The 21284-nt window shown below is 39.5% G+C and overlaps 1 protein-coding gene across 1 annotated transcript; it reads right to left on the bottom strand.

Annotated features, from left to right (window-relative positions):
- Positions 1–9433: 9433 nt before the first annotated feature.
- Positions 9434–20343, bottom strand: LOC121737399 (cytadherence high molecular weight protein 3-like). Its single transcript, XM_042129072.1, has 4 exons — positions 20268–20343; positions 19491–20207; positions 9890–10536; positions 9434–9757 (listed from the first exon to the last, which is right to left on the bottom strand). The coding sequence occupies exons 1-4, from the start codon at positions 20341–20343 to the stop codon at positions 9434–9436; spliced, it is 1764 nt and encodes a 587-aa protein (XP_041985006.1).
- Positions 20344–21284: the final 941 nt, after the last annotated feature.

The following is a 21284-nucleotide window of genomic DNA, read 5'->3' as shown; positions in this document are numbered from 1 at the left end:
AATACATTTTCGCCCTATCAAGAAAGCGGCGAGTGGATGTTATTTATCTTAACTATATCTTCTACCAGGCGCGCTGATATTGTACGTTATTTTAATATCCTTAACATCGATATTCGCACTGACCTGCGGGGCTAAAATGGTCGCTTTGAAGAATCATATTATGAATCATGTCATGATTCATTCTTTTAAAATCGCAAAATACAAGTCTGCTTGCAATTCATATCTAGTGATTTGTACTAATTTGACATTTGACTGAATTGATTGAGAGGAATTGCTAAATGTGGCCATTTTAGCCCTGCTGCTAATTTTTGTGATAGCGTCCTTAAAGTTAAATAATTACTTAGGCCCGTATTTTTGGTCAGTACTTAAGAAGCGCCTCGGCCTCAAGGCGCGGTTCGCCTCTGTGATTGGTTCAAATTTTGACAGCCAACCAATCAGAGAGCCCGAAACGTGTCTTGAGCCAACCAATCAGAGAGCCTGAAACGTGTCTATATATCTATAGCTGTCTCTCTTACCTCAAGCCTATACCGCAGAACGCGATAGAGACAACTGCAGAAAATCCAGAAAATCAACGATTCGTTGTCCCCTGATTACTTCTCCAAAACTTAACCGATTTAAGTACTTTTTTCATTAAAGATTAAAAAAAGGCTTGAGCTGTGTTCCTATGTTTTGCTTTTTTTTGTATAATCTAGCCAAATCTGTTTTCTAGACGTTTGAACACAGCGGAAAATCTGGCCATTTTTTTGGGTTTTTGAACGTTCATATCTTATTTAATAATTAAATTATGAAAAAAAAGAACACATAGGGACATTGTATTAGTGGCCGTAGATATTCAGGAAAAAAATTATAACTCTACTAGCATTATCCAGGGAGGAAACAGGGGACAACGTTTGTATGGAAAAAAGGGCGGTGTGGACTCCTCTTAAGTACTGACCAAAAATACGGGCCTTAGATATAAACAAAACATCTTACAAAGGTTAGTCACGATGTTTCCTTGGTAGTGAGTCCCCCTCTACGAAAACTCGTAGCACTGCTACGAGCTCGACGTTAAGTTCGGTTATATACAAGGTGTAACAAAACGTGACAATACTTTAGGGTGCGTATGTGCCCCTTGTATATAGTTCACTGTGAAAGTAGCAGCGCTGAAAGAGCAATTTTTTTGCGATTTGTATGCGCAAGCGCCCCAGCGTCATGAATTTTTCCACCCAAAAACAAGTTACTTTTTCAACGCTACTACTTTTGTCACCTGGCCCAGAGCAGGGACAATAAAAAGATAAGAAAGAGTAATAAAAAGAGAATTAAACAATTAACAAATTTATTTAACAAGAAAAAAGAAGATAAATCTAGCCAGACGGAGAGCGGGTAAGGTGGGTACGAAGCCTAGCCTCAGTCTATTCCGGGGTTCTTTGAATTTACGGGTAGGGACACTACACTTATCTTGGGATCAGACAGCGACGTGGGGGACTCCAGCTCCTCAAGTCTCCGCGATCTACCGGACAGGCGTAGGGTCGACGGCCAGCTGTTGGTGCCGAGGTGTTTGGGACCCCGTCGGTGGCAGCTAGTTCAGTTTGCGGTAGGTGCGTCAATCAGACGGCATGAGCAGCACGTGGTCGGCTCCAGGCGACCAAACTCTGCTGCAAGATAGTAGTGGTCCGTTGTCCGGGACAGAGCAGGGCAAAGTTGTCCGGGAAAGAGCAGGGCAGAGTAGAGTTGTCCGGGACCGAGCAGGGCAAAGTAGAGTTGTCCGGGACCGAGCAGGGCAAAGTAGAGTTGTCCGGGACCGAGCAGGGCAAAGTAGAGTTGTCCGGGACCGAGCACCCCTGGAATGTTCCGTACAAGAGGCTTAGGACAGGTGTTCACGCTGTTGATGACCCCCCCGCAAGCACGTGTTCTCCACCCGAAGACTTCGAGCACGTGGTTGCGGAGTCCATCACAAACATTAATTTCACAAAAAAAAACTAACAAAAGAAACAGTAAAATTTAGAAAAAGCTACAACAACAAAAGGTTAAGGAACTTTTGACAACGACAGCCATAACTAGGTCATGGCCAATTTTGTTATGACAATTAAAACATAAAATAGTATGACCACGGTAAAGAGCTTAATACAGTTAATATTTCAAATAAAATCTACCTTTACAAGGTTTAAGAATTGAACTGATTACAAAAAAGTTGAAACAAAGAAAGTTGACGAACACGTGGTCGGTCACAAGAAAAGATTTTACAATTTAGACAAAATACAATATGCTTTTCGCCAACAATTAAAACGAAATACAGAATAAAGCTGGATTACAAGAATAAAGGAATTAAAAGACAAATACCTTGGAAAATTCCACGGACACACACAAAACACTCACTCACCTATAACGGGGACCTTTAAAAAAGGGAATAAAAAGGAATATGTAGCGAGCTGGAGGGTTTTTATACCCCCGAGCTGGTATATTTTTTAAAGTTGACAGAGTAACTGTCAAGGAACAAAGGTGGAAGGTCATTATTTTATTTAGGATATGAAAAATATATCTTAAGATAATAAAAAAAAACAATACCCTTTATTTACTTATTAAACAGTCTAATAAAAAGGAAAAATATCTGATAAAAATAACAGATATCTCAGCAGAGAATTAATAAGTCTACAACATTTGCTAAAAGATGGCGCTGCCAACCTCATTTTTTATTCAAGCGATCGCAATCGATTAGACGTAAAGGTAACAAAGGCGCCTAATAGATGTCGCTATATGACATATCCATGTCGCTATGCGACATATCCCCCCTCGCTAGCTAAGGATTTTTCATGATAAATGAAAAATCCTGAAATAGCTAAAGCTAGAAAGTGGGAAAAAGGAAAAAAAAAATATTAAAAAAAAACAAAGGGGAAAAAAATTGCCCTTTGGAAAAAAAAGGAAAAAACTAAAATAATAACAGCCCTTTGGAAAAAAAAAAGGACAAAAAAAAAAAAAAAAAAGCTAAAAGATCAAGAGCCCTTTGGGAGAAAAGAAACAGCTCTTTGGAAAAAAAAAGAGATTAACAGCCCTTCGGGAAAAGGAAAAAAAAGTACAAACTAATAAAAGTTTGGAAAATGGGGCAAATGGGGGAAAAAAAATTGCATTTGGGGAAAATGGTGAAATGGGAAAGAAAAAAAAAATAATTATTTTGAGACAATTCTTGTGTCAGCGCGCGGATAATTTGACCAAAGATTCATAAATCACTTACATACATCAACTTTCACTTTGCAGCTCGGTCACAAAGACTGGACACGAGACGCCCTAGCACACGAGTATTATCCTACGAATACGAGAAGGACAACACCCAAAAGGTCGTAGATGGTACTGTACACAACTATAACGTTTGATTATACAAACGAAACAGCATACTAAGCAAGGCGCGAGACAGGAGGTCTTACCTAATGTAAAAAAAGAGTCAAACGAAAAAATAATTAAAATTTATAATTTTTAGATAATTTAAGGTCCTTTAAATGCCAAACGCCAAGGTCTTTACCTTGCATATCCTGCAATTCGTAAACTAAAGGAGAACGTTTACCTACAACTTTACATTTTATAAATTTAGGAGCTAATTTTTTACTAAAGTATTTATCTTTGTCGCTTAGAAAATAGGTTTTCTTAAAAACAAAATCTCCTACGTTGAATTCGGCAGGCTGGCGACGTAAGTTGTACTGCGAGGTGTTCTTAACGTGGGCTTGCCAAAGACGCATCTGTACGTTGTCAAATATGGATGACATACATCCCAGATTCTCCGCGTAGGCATCGCGAGGTGCAAAAATAAGGTCATTGGTGCTGTCGGTATCAAGATAGTGTGAACCGCAGGACACCAATTCCCTACCGAAAGTTAGAAATGACGGTGTGAATCCTGTCACCTCGTTAACCGAGTTGTTAATGGCGAATTGTATTTCTGGGATATGTACATCCCACGATCTATGATCGTCTTCCACGTAGGAAGAGATACAGGTAATAATCGTCCTATTATACCGCTCGACAGTATTAACCTGCGGAGTATAACGCGGGGTTAAATAGACTTTAGGAATGTTATATTTTTTAAAGAGCCTATTAGTTTCATTACTAATAAACTGAGGACCGTTGTCCATAATTACAGTTTGAGGAATACCGTGAACCAAGAAAACGTTTTCCTCTAAAATTCTAGTTATAACATCTGAAGTGGCACGCTTCATAGGAAAGATGAATTGGCCCCACGTTGGGCGCCAATTGTCACCTGGCCCAGAGCAGGGACAATAAAAAGATAAGAAAGAGTAATAAAAAGAGAATTAAACAATTAACAAATTTATTTAACAAGAAAAAAGAAGATAAATCTAGCCAGACGGAGAGCGGGTAAGGTGGGTACGAAGCCTAGCCTCAGTCTATTCCGGGGTTCTTTGAATTTACGGGTAGGGACACTACACTTATCTTGGGATCAGACAGCGACGTGGGGGACTCCAGCTCCTCAAGTCTCCGCGATCTACCGGACAGGCGTAGGGTCGACGGCCAGCTGTTGGTGCCGAGGTGTTTGGGACCCCGTCGGTGGCAGCTAGTTCAGTTTGCGGTAGGTGCGTCAATCAGACGGCATGAGCAGCACGTGGTCGGCTCCAGGCGACCAAACTCTGCTGCAAGATAGTAGTGGTCCGTTGTCCGGGACAGAGCAGGGCAAAGTTGTCCGGGAAAGAGCAGGGCAGAGTAGAGTTGTCCGGGAGTAGAGTTGTCCGGGACCGAGCAGGGCAAAGTAGAGTTGTCCGGGACCGAGCAGGGCAAAGTAGAGTTGTCCGGGACCGAGCAGGGCAAAGTAGAGTTGTCCGGGACCGAGCACCCCTGGAATGTTCCGTACAAGAGGCTTAGGACAGGTGTTCACGCTGTTGATGACCCCCCCGCAAGCACGTGTTCTCCACCCGAAGACTTCGAGCACGTGGTTGCGGAGTCCATCACAAACATTAATTTCACAAAAAAAAACTAACAAAAGAAACAGTAAAATTTAGAAAAAGCTACAACAACAAAAGGTTAAGGAACTTTTGACAACGACAGCCATAACTAGGTCATGGCCAATTTTGTTATGACAATTAAAACATAAAATAGTATGACCACGGTAAAGAGCTTAATACAGTTAATATTTCAAATAAAATCTACCTTTACAAGGTTTAAGAATTGAACTGATTACAAAAAAGTTGAAACAAAGAAAGTTGACGAACACGTGGTCGGTCACAAGAAAAGATTTTACAATTTAGACAAAATACAATATGCTTTTCGCCAACAATTAAAACGAAATACAGAATAAAGCTGGATTACAAGAATAAAGGAATTAAAAGACAAATACCTTGGAAAATTCCACGGACACACACAAAACACTCACTCACCTATAACGGGGACCTTTAAAAAAGGGAATAAAAAGGAATATGTAGCGAGCTGGAGGGTTTTTATACCCCCGAGCTGGTATATTTTTTTAAAGTTGACAGAGTAACTGTCAAGGAACAAAGGTGGAAGGTCATTATTTTATTTAGGATATGAAAAATATATCTTAAGATAATAAAAAAAAAACAATACCCTTTATTTACTTACTAAACAGTCTAATAAAAAGGAAAAATATCTGATAAAAATAACAGATATCTCAGCAGAGAATTAATAAGTCTACAACATTTGCTAAAAGATGGCGCTGCCAACCTCATTTTTTATTCAAGCGATCGCAATCGATTAGACGTAAAGGTAACAAAGGCGAACTCTATTTAAGGAACCCATACACACCCCAAAGTATTATCACTTAATTTTGTTACACCCTGTTTAAACATAATATGTTTGATATTAAAAATAAGTAGAATGATATTAAAGATGAGTAAATAGAAGTTTAAATTCAGGGCATACAGATAGAATTCTTATATCTTTAAACGAGCAATTCTTGTGAAGGGTCACAGGGGACATGACCCCCCAAAATCTAAGGTAAAATTGAAAAATCTCAAAATCTTGCTAAATAATAAAAGGAAATTTCTAGATATCCCCTAACCACCACTTCGTCCGACCTTAGACAGCTGCTGTGAACCCAGAACCGTCCGAGGGCGCAGATAAAAATAAAATAGAATAATTATTATGTACCTAGTACCTACTACCTACCTATTGTTATCTATCCAAGGAAAGTCGTAGTGATAATAGCAAAATATTGTCAAGAATAATAATTTTTATTTTTAATGTTCTACGACTTTTTTTAGGAGGGGAAATACTTTACGCATCCCCCACCCACTCGCGGGAAGGGGCGGGGGTATGTAGGGGGGGGTAATCTACGACCTATAAAAATCAAACTAGTTTGTCGCATATTGCGAACTGAAAGGGCTGAAATATTATGATAAAACATCGTTATGCTAACAACATAATACTGCTAAAACAATATTACGGCGATAAAGACGTGATAAATAAATTATTAAATACATATTTGAGTGTATCTTTCCAGGTATTTTTTTCCCGCGTCCACCGTCTACCCGGCCTATTATCCCCAAGTAATAAAAATAATATTAATTAGTAATTAGACAGCGAATAACTACCTACACTAGATATACATAACTTCAGACGTGGGAGAGCCATGCTTCGGCACGAATGGGCCGGCTCGACCGGAGAAATAGCACGTTCTCACAGAAAACCGGCGTGAAACAGCGCTTGCGCTGTGTTTCGCCGAGTGAGTGAGTTTATCGGAGGCCCAATCCCCTAGCCTATTCCCTTCCCTACTTTCCACAATTCCCTTCCCTTCCCAACCCTAACCTCCCCTCCTTTCCCCTATTACGATATTCCCTCTTTTAAGAGGGACGCACCTGCAGTTCTTCTGATGCTGCGAGTGTCCATGGGCGACGGAAGCTGCTTTCCATCAGGTGACCCGTTTGCTGGTTTGCCCCCTTATTTCATTAAAAAATAATAACTACGAGAAAAAGTCCCATGACAGACAGTGGACCGTAAAGTAAACAATTCGCTTTGTTACATAATATATTTATCTTATAGCAAGGGAATAAAATATGAAAGCATCATTGGAAAGTCTTCAGAAAGTCAAATAAATACCGAACAGCAAACAAAAAATCGGCCAAGTGCGAGTTGGACTCACACACGAAGGGTTCCGTGCCATTATTATAGAGCAAAAAAAAGACAAAAAATAATGCATTCTTTGTATGGAAGCCCGCCTAAAATTTATATTTTATTTTAATTTTAATAATATGTAACTAGCTGTCCCGGCATACGTTGTTTTGCCATATAAATAATTTTTGGTATGAAAAATAGATGTTAGCCGATTCTCAGACCTACTCAGTATGCTCACAAAATTTCATCAAAATCGGTCAAGCCGTTTCGGAGGAGTATGGCAATGAAAACTGTGACACGAGAATTTTATATATTAGATTAAGGATTTTGTGAAAATTTCACCTACCTGTTGCCATTACTGATATAGAACAAAAATGACCAAAAAAATCACGTTTTTTGTATGGGAGCCCCTTGTTAAATATTATTTTTATTTTGTTTTTAGTATTTGTTATAGCGGCAACAGATATACTTATAACAGAAATACATAATCTGTGAAAATTTCAAATCTCTAGCTATTACCGTTCTTGAGATACACCCTGGAGACAGACAGACGGACAGACAACGAAGTCTTAGTAATAGGGTCCCGTATTTACCGTTTGAAGAAGAGTAACTAAGAGTACCGAACCGCCCATACTGCGGTATTTTCGTCATACCGAACACCGAACACGGTGCTAAAATACCGAATTGTTCGTTAGAATACCGAACTCCTGGCAACCCTGTTAGTAACTCATTTTTAGGGTTCCGTACCCAAAGGGTATATATATAGACGAAAAAAAAATTTCACTTTTGTATGGGCAAGGGCCCGAGCGTCACGAGTTTCCCCATACAAAAGTGAAAAAATTTTTTGGTCTTTCAGCGCTGCCACTTTCACAGTGAACTCTCTACAAGGAACACGTACACACCCTAAAGTATTATCACTTATTTTTGTTACACCCTGTATATATATATATATATATATATATATATATATATATATATATATATATATATATATATATATATATATATATATATATATATATATATATATATATATATATATATATATATATATATATATATATATATATATATATATATATATATATATATATATATATATCAGGCTCACAACGCGTTGTGGTAATAGTGAAACGGCCATTTTAGGTATTCACAGAAATACCACAAAGCGAAATTCGTGTCGTGTCTGACGTGCTATTCGACCACAACGCGTTGTGGTAATCGAGTAAAATCATGACGCGTTCTGAGCATTTAAAAACAGCCCCGACGCGAATTCGTGTTGTGGCCCTTATGAAAACGGCCACGACGCGTTCTGAAACCAGGCCGTGTTACGCAGAAGTAATTTTTATAGCGCCCAAGTGTGTGCGCAATACACAAGAGCACTCTAGTTTCAATGAAACTAGGCCAGTTCATCATCATCATATCAGCCTATAGTCGTCCACTGCTGGACATAGGCCTCTCTCAATGAACGCCAAGATGACCGATCTCCTGCTACTCGCATCCAACATAAGCCTGCAACAAAGCGGAGATCGTCGTCCCACCTAGTTGGAGGTCGACCTACACCCCGATTTCCCAGCCTTGGTCTCCAACTACTACTTACTCTGGAATGGAGACCAAGGCCAGTTACGCAGGGGTAATTTTATAGTGCTCAAGTGTGTGCGCAATACACAAGAGCACGTTACGCAGGAGTAGTTTTATAGTGCCCAAGTGTGTGCGCAATACACAAGAGCACTCTGGTTTTAATGAAACCAGGCCTGGTACGCATGAGTTATTTTATAGTGCCCAAGTGTGTGCGCAATATACGAGAGCACTCTGGTTTCAATGAAACCAGGCCAGTTAAGCAGGAGTAATGTTGTAGTGCCCAAGTGTGTGCGCAATACACAAGAGCACTCTGGTATTTCTGTGATTACCAGAACGCGTTGTGGCCGTTTTACTATGACCACAATGCGTTGTGAGCCATTTTTTCGCTCACTGAGCGTTTTCGGTCTTTGGGCGTAACATATACAGGGTGTAACAAAAATAAGTGATAATACTTTAGGGTGTGTACGTGTTCCTTGTAGAGAGTTCACTGTGAAAGTAGCAGTGCTGAAAGACGAAAAAAAATTTTCACTTTTGTATGGGCAACGGCCTGAGCGTCACGAGTTTCCCCATACAAAAGTGAAAAAAATTTTTGGTCTTTCAGCGCTGCTACTTTGACAGTGAACTCTCTACAAGGAACACGTACACACCCTAAAGTCTTATCACTTATTTTTGTTACACCCTGTATATAGATTGCAAAAAACAGATATAACAATAAGAGAAACGTTGGTTATAAAAAAAAGTTTATTGTTCCACATTAACACATTCACACAAAAGTAATTGTGAATTTATTTAAAAAGGTTTTGACAGTTCAGTTGAGTTCCTCGGGGAGGATAGCGACGGGTTCGGGGAGGATGGGGGCGGGGAGGACGGGGGTGCCGATGATGACGGGCTCGGGCACGATCTCCTCCACGACCACGGGGGTGGGGGCGATCTCGCCCTCCACCACGGCGACGGGGGTAGGGACGATCTCGCCATCCACCACGGAGACGGGGGTGGGGACGATGGGCTCGGCGACGGCCGCGGGGCTGGGGTTGATGGGAAGACCCTCGATGACTACTGGGCTACCAGCAATGGAGCCAGATTCAGCGTTGTTGATGTTGAGAACGACTTGGACGAGGGGAGAGCTGCCGTCGTAGGGGAAGGGGAAAGCGGGAGCAGCAGGGGCGGGGTGAGCCACAGCGGCGGGGTTGACGGAGATGGGAGAGTCGACGACGGACACGGGGGTAGGCACGATGCTGTCAACGACGGCTGGGCCGGGGATGATGGGGGTATCGATGATGACGGGAGATGGCTCGAAGTTGTCGACAACAGCGGGACCAACAGAGATGGGCTGGTAGTTGTCAACGATAGCGGGTCCCACAGAGATGGGCTGGTAGTTGTCAACGACAGCGGGTCCAACAGAGATGGGCTGGTAGTTGTCAACGATAGCGGGTCCAACAGAGATGGGCTGGTAGTTGTCAACGATAGCAGGACCAACAGAGATGGGCTGGTAGTTGTCAACGACAGCGGGTCCAACAGATATGGGCAGGTAGTTGTCAACGACAGCGGGTCCAACAGATATGGGCTGGTAGTTGTCAACGACAGCGGGTCCAACAGAGATGGGCTGGTAGTTGTCAACGACAGCGGGTCCAACAGAGATGGGCTGGTAGTTGTCAACGACAGCGGGTCCAACAGAGATGGGCTGGTAGTTGTCAACGACAGCGGGTCCAACAGAGATAGGCTGGTAGTTGTCAACGACAGCGGGTCCAACAGAGATGGGCTCAACGATGGCTGGTCCGACTTCCACAGGGTTGGGCTTCAAGTTGGCGAGGATGGCTCCGATGACGTCCAGAAGGGAACGGTTGGCCTGTTCAGCGGGCGCGGCGCTGGCCACAGCCAGGAGAGCGAAGAACGCGATGAATTTCATGTTTGCTGCAAAGTAAGGTCAGTCAAAATTGTTGCAAAGAAAGTTTTAAGCTTTATGGGATGTGGTAATGATATCGAGGTATAGTCTAGCGATTCAACCAAGAGCTGAGTGCCTTATATGAGTCTTATGGTGCCCTGAGCAACATTTCTCATGTATTTATGGTAGCAAAGGATTTAACTTACCCTGTATTTGGAGAAACTATGCCTAGCTCGTGGTTTTAGTGAAATTTATATACCAAATGTTATCTATACAGCCGTCGATTTGAACTAGGCAGGGTCAGATAATACACAAATGTATCATGATTTATAATGATTTTATGGTCATCGTAAAATTGATTAGGTAGCGTTACGTAGAAAAACAATCTCTCTATCAGTTATAGGTGGAAGCGGTGGCAGGTATGCATCGACATTTTATCATGGTTCCAGACTATGCTATAATTTAATAGCATACACTACTATTATAAAAAGGAAAGATTTGATTGTTTGTTTGTCTTGAATAGGCTCCGAAACTACTGGACCGATTTGAAAGATTCTTTTACCATTGGAATCCTACATTAATTCTGCTGAACATAGGCTAAATTTTATTTTGGAAAAAAATAGGGTTCCGTAAGATATTTGGGATTTTCGGACGCAAGGTGTAAAAAATCAACCAGAAATGTTACTTTTTTCGCGTACGCTGCCTAAACTATAAAAGATAGAACCATAAAATGTTCTAAGTAATTTCTTTTAAATATCTACAAAAAAGTCCGCGACATACTATACCTATCTATGGTGAGTGAGGCACAATAACCATTTTTTTATAAAAAATCTTGAATGTTTTTGGACTACATTTAAATGCCTTTATTTTACTCATGGCATTAATTCTTATCAAAATAAATTATTTCATTACTAAGTACAGTTAATGTAGATAATATTTGGTCTTTGAATGATTAAAATTGGACGTTTGGTTTTAATGTTATGGCGAAATTAAAATATTACGATTTCTGCTGCACGTTGCGAATTGGGCGTCGTCAAGGCGCGCCGCGCGGGTGTGCTCGCCCGGAGAGTCCAAGTAAATATTAATTATTATTACCTCGATCATGGGAATCGCAGACACAATAGATTTATAATATAATAGTTATGCGACAGCCGGGTGCCGCTTCATTGATGGGATAATATTATAGTGCTTCATTAATTCATTACGTTTTGAATTACTATTATTTTTGATTGCTATTATAATTAATTTCTATAACTATAAATCTCCAATAGCGGCAGCCGGCTGCCACCATAACAATTATTGAAGATCTATTGTGTCTGCGATACCCACGATGTCTGCGATACCCACGATGCCGATGGAAGTATAATTAATGCATATTTTTAAATCTACACTATTTCTGCTGAACATAGGCTGTAGCCTAAAATTATTTAATGAGAGAAAAAAGGGAACCGTATTAACATTAATGTTAATTGTGTAAAAAAACTACCAAAATATTCCATATATTGTAAGCTTTATAAATTATAGACTCAAAGTGATGTACTAGAGTCTTATAAGTTATAGAGGACATTAATATCAACGTAAAAGTCCGCGATATCGTATGTCTGACTATTACAATTATTATCCTACTTTTTAATCTAAAAAAAATATCCACAGCCGAACATATAATCTCCTCCTTTTTGGATGTCGGTTAAAAATATGCAATAGTAACGTTGCGCCGGTACAAACCAGGCCAAATTACTTACCAGCTATAGCTTAGTTAGTATTTACCAGATTTAATAATAATAATTGAATTATGTTGCATAAAATAATAAAGCATAAAACTACAAAAAAAACATAAAATACTATAAACAAAAAAAATACGTTTAGAAATTGCAAAATAGTATAAATAATAGTATCTTCTGTAGGTAAGGATAAAATAATCAAACATAACACTTAAAATATAAAAAAGTACCATAAAAATGTGTATAATAATGCCGAATTACAGCTTTGTAGGCCCTATAGTCTCTGAGAAAAACCGCGGACAGACAGACAGATACACAGACGGACAATCAGACCGAAACTATAAGGGTTCCTTGTTGACTTCGGAACCCTGATATTCTTTTTGTTTGTAGAAAAAAAGTGATTTTTTTGCTTAAAAAATAAACACCTTTTTTTTTTGGAGAAAAGTTTATTTTTTTAATAAACCCAATTGATTTTGAAACTGACACTGGTACTTAAGACTTTTCTGGGTCCCAGTGAACAAATCGAGACGCATCCCATGACTGTTGAAGGGTGGGGACGGGGTCCATACAAAATCCCGCATAGGCCTTTGTGAATTTCTATGAAAATGTGACAAAAATCGTAGTGATGAAATTAAACATGTGTATTCCTTTAGTGAAACTAAAATAAGTTAAACTTTTGTTTGTTTTATATTATTCGAGATTCATTCCTACTTACAGGTCAGAATAAAACCAGAAATGACAAATCTAGCACCACTTTTTGGCGATCAAATGTGGGCTAATATGCAGCGTTGACATTGAACCATACGTCTTATAATATATGGGCTAAATCGTGTTGGATTACTAAAAATCCTGAACTATAGTATATAAAATACCTATAAGTTATTTTTTCTGTATACAAACTCGATTATTTTTTTCTAAGAGTAAACGACCCTAAACTTCAGAAGTCACCGGATTAGGTAGCTCATTTTTATACAAGTGTAACTCCTAGACTAAGGTTTACCAAGACTGGTCAATATTTGTCACTTGTATTACTCTTGATAGGTTATTTAGTTACAGCAGTCAACTTAGATCACAATTTTCCATCTCAAAACTTACATCAAAAGCCTGACGAGGAAATTAGAAAACCGGCACTATGGCGCTATGTTTTCACTGTAAAAACTACAAAATAGTTTATTTATTGATTAATTAAATACTTTACACTAGGTAAATATATATGTAATTTTTTATCAATTTTTAAGATTTTTTTACAATTTTGTGATATTTCCTATGCTTCTGGTTAGTCATAATAATATGGTTACGAACTTACGACGTCAATCTATATAGGTCACAATATCTTATTAAAAATCAAATTTTAGTATTTTTAATCAAATCATCAGAAATGTATTTTAGTGTCAATACATAAAATATATAATTATAAACAATAAAAACGTTTTAGATCAATGATTTAAAAAAACATACATGGTTAAATTTTATACACCAATACTCGCGCGGACTACTATTTATGGTAGCGTAGCGTTTTTGATGCTAAATAATTACTATTATTTCGATCGACTATGAGGTCACAGGAGGTACTGAAGTTTTGTCTTTATCAAACGAGGATTACCTGGAATTTCAAGTTTCTAGCGTGCTTTACTGAAAAAACATTGCTGAAAAAGTGACCCTGGTCTACCATGGTAGTCCACGCGTGTACTGCAAACGACCTCTGTGGCTTAGTGGTGAGCGCGTTGGTAGCTCAAGCCGCGGGTTCGAATCCCGCCGACGGAACAAAAAAAGTTTTTCAAAGTTCCTGGGTCATGGATGTGTATTAAATATGTGTATCATATAATAAAAAATCTTAAATATATGTATAGTATAAAAAGTATTAAATATATTTCCGTTGTCTGGTACCTGTAACACAAGTCCTTCAGGTACTTACCACGGGGCCAGACTGATGTGGTGTGAAGCGTCGATAGATATTATTATGTCGATAGATATTACTGCAGTGTTAATTATATTACATACCAATCGTGATAATAATATGCTATGGGTAATTCAAAGATAAAGACATGATGAATACTGACAAAGTGACAATGTACTTTAATTTCTTAGCTTTAGTAAATTGTTGAGAAAAATCGATATCGCTGCAGGCTGCACCCAAATTATCAAGGCGTCACCACAGTATAGCAATATTATAGGGATACTAGATGTCCCGCGCGGCTTCGCCCGCGTAAATTAGAAATTTTACAGAATCCGTAGGTACATTTTCCCATAAAAAATATTTCCCCCGTTTTTCCCACATTTTCCTGAATTTCTTCTGTCGTATTAGTCTTAGAGTAATAATATAATATAACCTTCTCGATAAATGATGAGTCTTACTCGATAAATGATCTATCTAACACTGAGATAAGTTTTTAAATCGGACCTGTAGTTTCTGAGATTGACGCGTTCAAGCAAACATACTCTTCAGGTTTATAATATTAGGTAGATATAGATTTTTTTTAATTATCGCTTGACAAACTCGAGTCTCGATCTAAAAGACTATGAAATGGTATAATATGGTAGTGATGATGATGATGATGATGATGAAGAATGTAATTTGCATAGTAGCATATGCTTTCTGTTCTTAAAACAACGCCGAAACTCCCAAACTTGTATCTATAAAGAATCAGGAATTCTCTCAGCACCTTCCGAACCACGGTATACCAGGTATATCTCGGTGCAAAATCTTACTTGTTGGTAGCATATGCTTAGAATACTTCTCACGAAACCGAAGTCACCATATGTTTTCCTATAAGTTTTGAGGAGTTCCCTCGATTACTTATGTATCCTTCATCAGATCACCACTTTTCTGAATATAATACCAAATTGGGATGATACCCTATATACCAAAAGAAAAATTTTGAAAATCGGTTAACAAACGGCGGAGTAATCGTTGAATATAAGAAAACGAACATAACACCTCCCCCATTTTGAAAGTCGGTTAAAATTGTAGCCTATGTGTTATTTATTTAATATTTTAATCTGCACATGAATTGAATAACAAATTTTTTTTCAAATTAATCGTAGCACCATCTGTCAGGACAAACTAAAATTGAAATAGAATAATATTGAATGCAATGATAGCGCCGTCCGCCGGATCTAATGTAAAACATTCCAAAATCAACAACTCCTTATAAATAAGAAATTAATTGAAAAAACATTTTCCAGTAGACCAAACTGTAAATCTAAACCATTCTCGAATCTCCACGAACACACACAAAAAATTTCATCAAAATTGGTCCAGTCGTTTAGGAGGAGTTCAGTCACATACACACGCACACAAGAAATATATATATTAAGATGTCATAATATTGCTATACTGTGGCGCAGGTTCCGTGTCCATTTCAATACCTAAAATGATGTTATACTAATAACAGCCGATATTTAATCGCGAAATTTGTATGTATGTATATTTGTTACTTTTTCACGTGAAAACTACTGAATGGATTTTGATGAAACTTTACAATAACATAGGTTGTCATTTTATCAATTACTTATCATATTAATATCCATGGAAATTAATGACAGGAAACTCAAAATATAATACACATAGTAAAGTCGGGATATCAAATGTTTCGCAGTGGGTTTTTTAACATTTTGCATCATTTATTACGTGGGAGAGCCATGCTTCGGCACGAATGGGCCGGCTCGACCGGATAAATACCACGTTCTCACAGAAAACAGGCGTGAAACAGCGCTTGCGCTGTGTTTCGCCGAGTGAGTGAGTTTACCGGAGGCCCAATCCCCTAACCCCTACCCTATTCCCTTCCCTACCCTCAACTATTCCCTTCCCTTCCCTTCCCTTCCCTTCCCTACCCTCCCCTATTACCCTATTCCCTCTTAAAAGGCCGGCAACGCACTTGCAGCTCTTCTGATGCTGCGAGTGTCCATGGGCGACGGAAGTTGCTTTCCATTAGGTGACCCGTTTGCTCGTTTGCCCCCTTATTTCATAAAAAAAAAAAACATATTATGCAGTCGGGGAAATCCTACTTCCTACTTCCTACTAATATTATAAAGGCGAAAGTTTGTTTGGATGTATAGATGTATGGATGTGTGGATGTGTGGATGTGTGGATGTGTGGATGTGTGGATATGTGGATGTATGGATGTTTGTTACTCTTTCACGCAAAAACTACTAAACGGATTTTAATGAAACTTTACAATAATATAGCTTATACATGAGAATAAAACATAGTCCTACTAATATTATAAAGGCGAAAGTTTGTTTGGATGTCTATATGTATGGATGTGTGGATGTATGGATGTGTGGATGTATGGATGTTTGTTACTCTTTCACGCAAAAACTACTAAACGGATTTTAATGAAACTTTACAATAATATAGCTTATACATGAGAATAACACATAGGCTACAATTCTAACCGTCTTTCAAAATGGGGGAGGTGTTATGTTCGTTTTCTTATGTTCAACGATTACTCCGCCGTTTGTTAACCGATTTTCAAAATTTTTCTTTTGGTATATAGGGTATCATCCCAATTTGGTATTATATTTACAAAAGTGGTGATCTGATGAAGGATCCATAAGTAATCGAGGGAACTTCTCAAAATTTATAGGGAAACATGTGGTGACTTCGGTTTCGTGAAAAGTATTCTAAGCATATACTACCAACAAGTAAGATTTTGCACCGAGGTATACCTGGTATACCGTGGTTCGGAAGGTGCTGAGAGAACTCCTGATTCTTTATAGATACAAGTTAGGGAGTTTCGGCGTTGTTTTAAGAACGGAAAGCATATGCTACTATGCAAATTACATTCATCATCATCATCATCACTACCATATTATACCATGCATTGTCCCATGGTTATGACTTATGGGCCTATAATGATCCTGTTATTGGTACTTTTCATAGTCTTTTAGATCGAGACTCAAGTTTGTCAAACGATAGTTTAAAAAAATCTATACCTACCTAATATTATAAGCCTGAAGAGTATGTTTGCTTGAACGCGTTAATCTCAGGAACTACAGGTCCGATTTAAAAACTTATTTCAGTGTTAGATAGCTCATTTATCGAGTAAGACTATAGGCTAAATATTATCACACTAAGACTAATACGACCGAAGAAACTCAGGAAAATGTGGGAAAAACGGAGGAAATATAAGAAATTACCAACTACTGGAGCAATTTTTATGCCAATATTAAGCACAGATATAGAGCCAAGTGAAGACCAAGTGAAGGGAGTAGAGACATAAGCTAATTTTTTATGGGAAAATGTACGGTTTCTGTAAAATTCCTAATTTACGTGGGCGAAGCCGCGCGGGACATCTAGTATTATATATTTGACAGTCGCGTTTTTCTTTTAATTTAGTTCATTGTATAGTGGGGGAAATGAATGTTTAGCAAATGGCAGTAGGTTCGATTCAAAAAATGCACCAATGTAAAGTCTGGAAAATTATTATTTGGCGTAGTGGTTATTGCCAATGTTTAGTACATTATACAGTCGGGTAAATTAACGTTTTGCAATTTGTTTTGAAGTCGGGGAAATGAATGTTTGGCAGTAGGTTTTATTAAACTTTTACAAATTGTACAGTCAGGAAGTAATAAACGCTTTGCAGTGGGTTTAAATATAAAATTTTCACATCATATTGTACAGCTGGGAAATAAATGCTTTGCAGTGGGCCTAGATTAATGATTGGTCTTCTCCAATCGACCAATCATTAATCTAAGGCAGTGGGTTTTAATAAATTATCACACATTAAAAGTTGGAGAAATGAATGTTTTGTAGCGAGTTTTACTCAAATCACGCTCATTGTAAAGTCGGGAAAATCAATGATTGGCAGTGAATTTAATTGACATTGGTAGTGGGGCTTTTTGGGGTTCGGTAGTCAACATAGTCCCTTATATTTTCAGTTTCTCCGTCCGTCTGTCTGTCCGTCTGTCTGTCCATCTGTCTGTCCGTCTGTCTGTCCATCTGTCTGTCCGTCTGTCCGTCTGTCTGTCCGTCTGTCTGTCCATCTGTCTGCCTGTCTGTCTGTCCGCGGTTTTGCTCAGAGACTATAGGACCTACAAAGCTGTAATTTGGCATGAATGCACATATTAATGATGCCGACAAAATGGTACATGAAATCTTGAAATAATATTTTTTTATGGTACCTTCCCTACACATCAAGCGGGATGATTTTTTTTTTTGCGTCCACCCCATCGTGTGGGGTGTCGTTGGATAGGTTTTTTAAAAAATACAAAAACACCGGATCCGGTATCCGTAAAATAACGCCAGATCCGCCGGATTACCGGATTCGGTTTCCCAGATTGCAATCCCTGTGCCTAGTCGATCAAGAACCCTGTCGATGGTACTGACATCGCTATATCATTAGGTTAAAGTTAAACAAAAATATGTAAGTAAGTATATGAATATAAGCTGTCCCGGCAAACGTTGTTTTGCCAAATAAAGTATTTCGCCCATATTTTTTTATTGAAGTGCACTAAATAAGTATGTCACCATGGCAACGTCCATCGCTATCCCGTCGCACTAACAATGGTCGCCGTGAGTCTCGTGTTGTAATAATTTACTATCAAATGCACTTATCAATATAAAAAGTAGCCAGTAGCCGATTCTCAGATCTACTGAATATGCATAATATAAGTTTTGAGGAGTTTCCTACATGTAACAACATGGATCCTATTATCAAATTTTCACCTTGGTAACCATAGCACCAAATTGGAATCATGTATTTTAACTCAACAAAACAATTTCCAAAATCGCTTTATTCGCTAGTCAAACGCAAGATTCGATCTAAAAGATTATGAAAAGTACTAATAATAGGGCTACAATGTAATGATGAATATAAATTGCACAGTAGCATAATCTATTTAAAAGAGTCAGGAGTTCCGTCAGCACCTTCGCAACCGTGGTATACCGTGATGCAAAATTTTACTTTTTTGTAGCATATGCTTAATACTTCCCTTCAAACCAAAATCACCATATTATGTTTCCATATAATTTTTGAGAAGTTCCCTTGATTACTCATGGGTCCTTTCATCAGGTCACCACTTTTCTGAACATGGTAGCAAATTCGAGTCAAATCGGACCACAAACAGCTGAGTAATCGTTGAACATACATAAAAAAATATACAGCCGAAAGTATTACATCCTCCTTTTTTAGAAGTTGGTCAAAAATAAAACATTTTTTAACTAACCAAGAAGTTTATTATGCAAAAACATAATAAACTTCTTGGTTATCACTCATCATGGATCGTTCAGTTCAGTTCCTAGGGGAGGATGGGGGTGCCGATGACGACGGGCTCGGCCACGATCTCCTCCACGACCACGGGGGTGGGGTCAATGGGCTCGGCGACGACCACGGGGCTACGGTTTGCGCGACGCGTGATGGTTACTGGGCTACCAGAAATGTCGCGAGCAACAATGACGTTGTTGATGTAGTAGACGGGACAGCTGCCGTCGTAGGGGAAGGGGAAGGGGAAGGGGAAAGCTGGAACAGCGGGGGCGGGGTGGGCCTCATCGGCGGGGCTGGCGGAGATGGGAGAGTCGACGACGGCCACGGGGGTAGGCACGATGCTGTCAACGACGCCTGGGGCGGCGATGATGGGGGTGTCAACGACGACGATGGGAGATGGCTCGAAGTTGTCGACAACAGCTGGGCCGACGAGGATTGGCTGGTAGTTGTCAACGATAGCGGGACCAACAGAGATGGGCTGGTAGTTGTCAACGATAGCGGGTCCAACAGAGATGGGCTGGTAGTTGTCAACGACAGCAGGTCCAACAGAGATGGGCTGGTAGTTGTCAACGACAGCGGGTCCAACAGAGATGGGCTGGTAGTTGTCAACGACAGCGGGACCAACAGAGATGGGCTGGTAGTTGTCAACGACAGCGGGACCAACAGAGATGGGCTGGTAATTGTCAACGACAGCGGGTCCAACAGAGATGGGCTTGTAGTTGTCAACAACGGCGGGGCCGACAGCAATGGGCTCAACGATAGCTGGTCCGACTTCCACGGGATTGGGCTTCAGGTTGGCGAGGATGGCTCCGATGACGTCCAGAAGGACACGGTCGGAAGGTGCGGCCTGTTCGGCGGGCGCGGCGCTGGCTACAGCCAGGAGAGCGAAGAAGGCGAGGAATTTCATTTTTGCTGTAAAAAAAGGTCAGTCAAAATCGTTGCAAAGAAAGTTTTAAGCTTTATGTGATGTAGTAATGATATTGAGGTATAGTCTAGACTCTAGAGTCTAGACCAGGTGTTCCCAAACTTATTTTGTCTGCTGCCCACTTTGCGAAAAAAATATGTTTCAGCGCCCCTATTGTTTCAATTTAAAAGGCATCCAGATGAAATAAATTACCCCCCAAGCTTCTACACAACGCCCCCATTTTTTTTGGGTCCCACACCGCCCTTTAGACCTCCAGCGCCCACAAAGGGGCGTTACCGCCCACTTTGGGAAAGACTGGTCTAGACTCTAGCGATTCATCATTCAACCAAGAGCTAAGTGCCTCATATGAGTCTTATGGTGCCCTGAGCAACTGTATTTATGTTATGTAGTATTTATGGTAGCAAAGGATCCAACTTACCTTGTGTTTGGAGAAACTATGACTAGCTCGTGTTTTGGTGAGATTTATATACCAAATATGTTATCTATACAGCCGTCGATTCGAACTAGACAGGAACTCAGTGCCGTATTATCCATAATGCACTTTAGGCCAGTGCCTAGGGGCCCACTTTGACCACGGGCCCAGTACTCCGGATTCTCCAAGAGGGGATATCGTATAAGGGGAGGCCTATTCTCCTGTAGTGTGGTGATTGTATGGATGTTGCTGATGAATTTTATTAACATCTATCTATACTCTTTACTTATAATAAAATCGTAGAGGTAACATTTTTGTACATCTATACTAAATACTAATATTATAAAGAGGTAAACTTTGTTTGTTTGTTTGTATGTTTGTTTGTTTGTTTAATTGTAATGAATAGGCTCAAAAACTACTGTAGAAGTGGGCGCTACCAATGCCACAGAATAGATAATAGTACAAACTACAAGTACCAATGCAGGGGTGCGCATTGTAAACATTGAAAAGG

This window comes from Aricia agestis, chromosome 20, assembly GCF_905147365.1.
Source record: "Aricia agestis chromosome 20, ilAriAges1.1, whole genome shotgun sequence".
NCBI lineage: Eukaryota > Metazoa > Arthropoda > Insecta > Lepidoptera > Lycaenidae > Aricia > Aricia agestis.
Note: the sequence above shows the minus strand (reverse complement) of the source record. Positions and strands in the feature narration are given on the sequence as shown.